At 34.5% G+C, this 8,467-nt stretch overlaps 1 protein-coding gene across 5 annotated transcripts in view; it reads left to right on the top strand.

The window, feature by feature from the left end:
- Gria4 (glutamate ionotropic receptor AMPA type subunit 4) overlaps nucleotides 1–8,467 on the top strand; it is a 335,307-nt gene that overhangs the window by 318,959 nt on the left and 7,881 nt on the right. For 3 of the 5 annotated variants that reach the window (XM_074066811.1, XM_074066810.1, XM_074066813.1), the window contains one exon: nucleotides 6,451–6,565. In XM_074066811.1, coding sequence (XP_073922912.1) covers nucleotides 6,451–6,565 — 115 coding nt within the window. Of the gene's footprint in view, nucleotides 1–38; nucleotides 154–6,450; nucleotides 6,566–8,467 lie in introns of all 5 variants that reach the window. The other 2 variants (XM_074066812.1, XM_074066814.1) reach the window with 1 other exon arrangement.

The following is an 8,467-nucleotide window of genomic DNA, read 5'->3' as shown; positions in this document are numbered from 1 at the left end:
TGTGCAGTTTCTTACAAAATATGTTTTATCGTTTCAAGAAATGCTGTTAACCTCGCAGTTTTAAAACTGAATGAACAAGGCCTCTTGGACAAATTGAAAAACAAATGGTGGTACGACAAAGGAGAATGTGGCAGCGGGGGAGGTGACTCCAAGGTCAGCCTCAATGTCACCAAAAGCGGGTAAACAGCATGTAGAGTAATAAGTGCATCTGCTGGGAGACTGATGGTTTGGACCGATGGGAAACAAGTCCCTTATAAACTTAAGCATGCAATTACTGTCAAGGCAAAAATATTTGCAGCTGTGGTCGATTTGATTACACACTAACAAATCTGATGGCAGCAGTCACTGAGAAGCTCTGGATTTGATCGGACACTGTAATCCTATGAACCTTCGTTTGGAAAGCAAGAAGGGATATTAAGTTTCTGAAAGAATAACTTAGTGAAGAGAGGAGAGAAAATAGTGAGGGTAAGTCTGACCTGTTTTCTTCATCATCACTTGGCCAGAACTTCTGCCAAATACTTCTAAGTAACAGCAATAATCTGACTCCACTTAGACCTGTTTAGAGAGTCTAACCAGAAGGTTTATTCCATACAAACTTTCACACGCTCTCATTAAAGTTAAAGAACAACTCAAAGATAGTTATGCAAATTACGCACTTTGCTTTCAAATATTTATGGATAGATTACAAAATGATCAGTCTACCAAAAAAAACAAAAAAAGACCTTTGTTTTTACCTCACTGGTCATATTTTCAGTTTCATAAAATAATACCTTTTATTTCATTGCTAGGAAGTTTTTTTTAAAAAGCATACAATTTATAAATTTGCCAGATGGAGTCCCAAAACTCTTCCTCATATATGTCAGTGTTTGTAAACTTAAAGAAAACAGTCACTAGATGGGAAAATTTAGAATGAGGAACTACATTCAATTGAGTAAAAATAATGAAACATTTAAAGTACATATTTAAAAATACAGATTTTCACATCAGAAAGTTGTCCATAAACATAAATCCTGCATATCTTCAGGTTCCTCATTGGTCTACAAGTTTTCTCATGTGACCACCTAAATCCACAGAACAACTCTATTTAGAGGGAGTACCTGACAAGATGTCTACCATTAACTCTTCCAACCCATTTCTAAAAAGTCTTTCAAATTGAGTTCACTAATATGTTCCCATCTCATAACCAACCCTACTGCAGGAAAAGGAAGTAAATTTTGCTTATATTTTAGGCACAATCTATCTTAATCTGTTTTGTGTTGCTATAACAAAATACTGATGCTGGGTAATATGCAAAGAAAAGACATTTATTTGGTGCATGATTCTGGTGGGTAGAAAGTCCAAAAGCATGAGTGAGTACTCTCTGGATGTTGCATAATGACATATGGCACCATGTGGCAGAGGAGGGGGAAAGAGGAACACAGAGAGAGAGAGAGAGAGAAGCAGTAAGAGAGGAAGCAAGATAGTGAAGAATGTTTGGACTTCTATAACATCCTGTGCTTGTGAAACCAATCCAGTCCATCAAGACCTAATCTAGTCTTGAGAAAACTAAAACAATTTCTCAAGAAAAGCATTAATCCATTCATGAGAGCAAATCCCTCATGACCCCAAGCTGCCACCACCTCAAGATTATTAGATTGGGAAGTTAAGTCTCAACTTGAATTTTGGCCAAGACAAACCACATTCTAACCAAGGCACCATTATAGGGAGTATCAACTCATTTTATAGCTTGGGCTTCAATTCACCTAGAATTTTCTGATAGTTTCCATAAGCATATAAACAATTATAAGTAACAGATGGAGAAAAAAAATTCCAGTTTACACTAATAATCTACTATTCCTACATGCAAGTTAGAAATATCAGAAGATATATATAGTCTATTACATTAGAATATAGCATAATATAAAATATATATAATATATAATGTAACATAAAAGTATAACCATGCTTGCCTTACAGGCAAAAATAACAAACATCACATTTTTAATGTACATTAGAGATTTTCCAGAGAAGACTAAATAAACATTAACGGAAATCCACATATATTGGGAAAAACTGTGTAACAAAAGTCATTGTATTTTATTTAAATGAGGGATCAGACAACTCAGTCAGATTTAACCAGCTTGTATACAACACACTGTTCATCATAAAGAATAAGTGTGAACCTAATTTATCATTTCCAAAATCAAACTGCTTATTCTGTCGGGTATACAGTATGTTACTTTCACAAGCATGAACTAGGAAAATGATATTCTAAAAAGCTATTTCAAGCCTTTCCAAAACTTTCCAAAATGTTAGCTTTCTGAAATGTAACTTAAAACTAACATAAAATGCTCACCTCAAATGAAATTGCAATGTGCTCTATTTTTTCTTGGAAATTTTGTTTCCATATTTAAAAAAAATATTTTAGTGGGTTGTATTTTGTCCTAGGGTTTATCACCAAGAGATTAAGTTTACTTCAATCTAAATTATAAATAGTGATGCCCAAGTCTGAATTTATGATAAAAGCTGATATTTTAAATGGCCAAACCAGGAGATAGTTGTTGCCTTTTCAATTCCATTTTGTACTTCCTTCAGATGAATGGTGCCCTTTTAAAACTTTCCTCACCCCTCCCATTGGTCTGATCTTCCTCAAAAGAGGTATAAGGAAAAAAAAACACTGAATTGAGGAAGGCAGCTGGCTCAGAAGCCTTTGTTGAGTGAAAAGCCAGAGCAGAAGAGACAGATGCTTGCCAACTCAGTGTGCACAGAAATACACAGAGCTCTCCACAAGAGCCTGCTAAATCCTGGCTTATCCGATTTATTGGTAGGAGAGCACCAACGTTCCTAACAGGATTTCATCTAGTGAAAAGGAAAAAGTGTAAACCTGTGCCACACATGGAAAGAAAGTTTCCCAAAAGAAGACAAACTGACCTGTCACTCACAGGACTGTAACAGGTGGATGGCATGGGGGGAAACACATACATCTTTAGCTTCCACTCAGCAAAAAATTATTAAACTTCTGCTTTAACTGGGTAATAAATGTATCTGGACCTGTGTAGAAAAGAGAATTACCCACTGCCTTTGCCTGAAGGCACTTATGAGTTAATGTAACCAACTCTTCAGCGTCCCTCCCTGTGGCAGCTTCTTTGTCACACTATGCAGTAACTAGCATCCTTACTCACCTGACAGCCATTCCCGGCACTATGAAGTTTCCCCCATAGCAATCTTCAGACATAGGAAGTTAATACAAGATATGAGGGTGAAAGTCTTACATCTTGTGGGGGAAAATAGGTGAAAAGGCATAATTTGTGAGTATGAATTCATTTGTTTGAGAATACTCCTTTGATAAGGTTAGTATTATTGCTGTTCAGTCTTTTTTAATGATCCTAAAAAAAATGCTTATTCTTCTAAATAAAATACAGAAATGTATTCATTGACAGAAATCCAACTTAATAACATGGGTTACAATGTCTAAAGCATGTTTCCTCTTTGATTAACCTGGTATGGCTTACTTAAGTACAAACCATGTCCAGAACTTTATACTCATATCTGTGTGAGTTGTTAAGTCTTAGTTTTAGTTGCAAATTTTGGCATGACCATCAGTCACCGTAGTACTTAATAGTTATAAAATTATTGTTTTCCATTTATTTTATCCTTTATTACCTTACTGTAGATACAACTAGATGCACATTCATGGGTTAGGTAGTCATAAAAATCATTTTGTAGGTATAATGACCAAATAATGTAGAAATTATATTTGATTACACAATGCCTGAGTTTTGACTCAGCACTTGGACGAATACAGCCCATTTCTGACTTTAATATACTCTGTTCTTACAAAGACTTGCTCCCCTTTACCACTGCCAGGAAAGCCACTGCAGGAATAAGGGCATAGAAAATATGCATTCATAAACAGGAAAAAGTGCTGTGATTGAAAACCACCAGAGAAAGTCAGCCCTTGGATTCCTTGTTCAATGCCTGTTGTTCCACCAGGTGAACATTAAATATGGCTAGCAACAAATTACCCTCTAAAACCAAGCTGCTGGAGAGACAAACAGAAGGGACAGAGAGGATAGAGGAAAGAGAAAAGGAGTAGGGGAAAGAATTCTTTTCAAAAAATCAAGAGAGATAAACCAAAGGCAATCCTCATCTAATCCACTATTTTGCCTTCAATTGTCTTTTCTAGAAGAAACTTGCAGAAGACACTCTGCTTTCATTTTCTTTTTCACTGAGATTTCCTCTCAGTCCACATCATTCAAGAAATGCAATGCAGATAATGTAACTTATCTATAAAAGTGTTTACAAAGGCTTTGCCAGCTATCCTGAGGGCCTAAAACCTTTATAATCCCAACTACCCAGGGAGGCTGAAGCAGGAGGATTACTTGATCTCAGGACTAGTAAGCATAAGTCCCAAAACAAGCAAATAAAACATCCCTTGGAGTATCAACTCAAAGAAAAATCTTGCTCTGGATTGTAAGTAATTTAAATGCAACAACTTTATAGATCACCTACTCTATAGTCAGATACTCTGGTAAATACTATTTTACAAAGATGAATGGAGATGTACCTTTTGCTCTCACAGATTCATAGTCCACCAACCAACCCACAGGTGAAATTTTGTAGCAATCATTTCAGAAATGCTGGTGGGAGGACTGGAGTGTGTGTGTGGGAAAAGAGGAGTAGTTTCAGAGAACAAAACTTCAATTAGTTGAATTAATCTTAGCATCCCAATTAACTACCCTGTCTCCAAACTCAGCTTTTAAAGAGTGTTAAATAGTGCTGATTTCTGATTTCAATACCCCAACAAACGATTTAATACTCAAAGATCATGGCAAATATATATTACTTCTCAAATGAGTAATAATCTTAAGCCATAGTAAGATCTTAAACATTGATAAAAAATTTAAGTTGTATTCAGAAACCATATAAATGAAATGAAAAACTTGTATTTTAGAAATATTTTTCAAAAACTCACTGGGGAAAAATTGGTTTTAGTTTAACTTTTAACCAGAAAACTTAATCAGAAACCCCATTTTCTGAGTTTTCTGTTGTATTTTTACTTGCATAAGCTGAAAAGGTACGTGATCACAAATTCTAGGTCAGGTCATGCCTAGCCATATAACCTCTTTGTGTCTTGGTGTCCTCATTTATAAAATGAGTGGTAGCAGTAAAGACAAAAAATGCCTGGTCCATAGTAAGTGCTCAGTAATTGCTTGCCTTTTATTATCACCATCATTACAAATGCCTTACCACTGGATTTATGGAATTAATCTCCTGGTGACCAAGAAATGCATGTTGTGCTTCTCAAATGTACTCAACATTTCCTAAAAGTGAGGCACTAGACAATACAGCCAGACAAAATGGCCATGGCAGCCTTAAAAATGTCAAGGAATGCCAGCCTCTGCTAAAAAGAAACAAAAAAGCAACCAGACACAATAACGATAACAACACAAGACACTGGGAGTTACTGCTTCCCATCTATCTTCTTAGCTCTGATATTTTTGCATGAAAGTGAAAGCTGGAAGAATCCTTATATTACTCTGAATGTTGATGCTAGGTGATAGCTAACATCTTCCTTCCTGAGACCCCTTATACAATACTTATACAGATCCCTTACACAGTCCTGAAAGAAGCAGAGATGGTAGAAAAGAGAAAAAAGCAATTCATAGTATGGGAAATTTGTCTACTCAGAAAAATCTTGGTTATTCCAACTTATCATTTGGCAAATTTGTAATTATAGTCACTTTACCTTGTACTTTGAGTATATTAATATCAAAGACTCAAGGTAGGATGAAAATTACTTCAGGTAATATTATTTAGGTTAAATATTGCTATTCTGAAGAAAAATACCAACCTGAGTTTAGACTTTAAATATCAATTCATGCATTTGTCTTATGAGGACTTTCCTCTGCATGAGTGGATCCTTTTTGCAATGACTCAAAAGACATCACCCTGTTTGAATCAGGTCTTGGATGAAAGTGGTCATGGAGTCAATTTATTGATGGATACTTTGTACATAGTTTATAACATAAAGTAGAACCCTACCTACTAGCTGAATAACAGATGTAAGAATAGAAACCAGTCTTATGTAGCTTTAAGTCTGCCAACTTACAGCCACTTCCATTAATTTTGAAAGGGAAAAGAAAGCAGCTTCTGGATTTTGAAAGATTGCCACATTATGTGGGAAAAATGGTAAATGTTCAAGAAACCCGATCCAGGCCAATAGTTTTGGATTCACAGTAATTGCATACGTTTTATTTAAAATTCCTCCCTAGCAGTATGTGCCTGTTACCTAAAGCGATAGAGCAGGCCCCAGTTTTATGTCTGATTCTAAACCTGGGCCTACAGTACGAGACATAGTGCCTACTGTGGCCTCTGCTCTGTCACTTTGCCATGAGATTCTAATGTAGTTTTACTTGAATAACATAAAATAACATATATAATGTTATTTATGTTATTTTCCACGTGAAGAACTCCTGTAAACCTTGCCGTTTTGAAACTCAGTGAGGCAGGCGTCTTAGACAAGCTGAAAAACAAATGGTGGTACGATAAAGGTGAATGTGGACCCAAGGACTCGGGAAGCAAGGTCAGTGGCTACAGTTCGGGCCTCCTTCTTGTGTTCCAAACAGTGGACGGGAGCAGTTGTCAAACGTATATGGAAACCTTAAAAACTACATAGCATTTCTCACTACACTCAGCCACTGCCTAAATTAGAAGTTAATGCCATCAAGTTTAACCACAGGGACTGTCTTCTCAGGAAATTGGGACCTGCTCCCCAGTATAGGTTTTAAAATAATCTAAAATTAACTCCAAAAAAAACCCCATAAAATAACAAAATTTCTTATATTACTCTTAAACTTACGTACCACTAACAAAGTGTTTTTCTTATTTGGTTAAGTTTTTGTTTCAGAGACAAAGACCATGAAATCTATTATTTCAGGAATTGGTGACTTCTCAAAACGGGAAATGAGAAACTGATCAGTAGTCATCCAGAAAAAAAATGATATTAAATTTTAAATAAATGCTTATTCAGAAGTTAAACCGTTTGTCATCACATTGACAAGCATTCCACTTTAGTTCATAGGCTCTGTTATACTTCTGGGCTAACAAATAAACAGAATGGACTTTCCAGTTATATTCTCCCAATTGAAATTACTTCAATACATCAATGTTTAGAAACAATATTCTCAAATTTTAAAATCTTTCATTCACAAATTCTTTTTAGAACAATTGCAAAAACATATAGGCCTAATTCTGTAAGTACCAAGTTATATTTTAAGTCTAACAAAAATGTAGCAGTTTCATTATTGAATCAAAATATCTACACATCTTAATCGAATATAGTTAACAATGCCTGAAAGCCATCATTGAAGATTCTTAGAATCCTCTTTTGTTTTATTTTCCTGCATCCTCTTCTAGAAAGAAAAAATATTCACAGCCATTAAACAAGGGACTGGGTTAAATAGGAGAGCTTCAATTAATTTAAGAAGGGAATAAAGTCGGGTCAATTGATCCCTTTCCAGGCCTCACATGTATATTTTAATTATGTCTGTCTGCCTTTGAACCAGAGTGGAATGAGAAAAGCTTAGTCAGATAATGAAACAGTTTTCTCAAACCCTGACGTAAAGTAAAGAAGCATAAATAATTAATGAATGATTATACTCAAAATGAAATTACCCTAAAATTTTTGGCCCAGTCTGTTGATACCATGACAATATCAATACTGTATCTTTTGAATTAAACACTCTCCTAATAAAACTATTTAAGGATCTGAATCACATTTTACATAAACATATTACCAAGGAAATGATGACCATACAGCACCCTTCAGGTGGTCTACCAAAATACTCTTTTGGAATAATGTTATATAAAAGATCTATTTATAATTTTGAAAAGTTCTAGAATCTGAATGTTTGACTACTTTAGTAATATATAGCAAAGCTTTGAAGAATAAGATATAATTAAAATATCTGATAATATTAACTGATTAGGTTTTTTAAACAGGAATGGTATTATTTTTAAGTCAATAGAATAATTATAAAATTTTCCATGCATAAATAATTTATTTCTCAATTGACCATGGTAATTTGTATATTTCTAAAAGTTATCTTGTAGTTACCTAAATGTTAAGCATGTATAATTATTCCTAAATAGTATACAATATGCAACAGTGATTTTTTTCATGAGATTTCCCATATAGACATAACTAAAAGAACAAATGATGTATACTCTATGTTTGGTAAAGTAATGATGAACAAAATATAAATCTACTAGCTCAAAGACCCTTTGCTCCTTAAATAGGAAGTATAGAGCTAGATTTATTCAAGAAAAAACTTAAATACTAAAAACTGTTTTAAAGGAAGCAGAGCTTTCCCATATAATTGGATTTTAAACATTGCCATTTTCAATGTCTATAATAAACCTACTTTTGCTGCCCAATGTAAATATATAGGTGTTTGTATATGGCTAAGTATAGTGGTTTTCACTG

This window comes from Castor canadensis, chromosome 2 (assembly GCF_047511655.1).
Source record: "Castor canadensis chromosome 2, mCasCan1.hap1v2, whole genome shotgun sequence".
NCBI lineage: Eukaryota > Metazoa > Chordata > Mammalia > Rodentia > Castoridae > Castor > Castor canadensis.
This window is presented reverse-complemented; position numbering and strand designations above follow the sequence as displayed.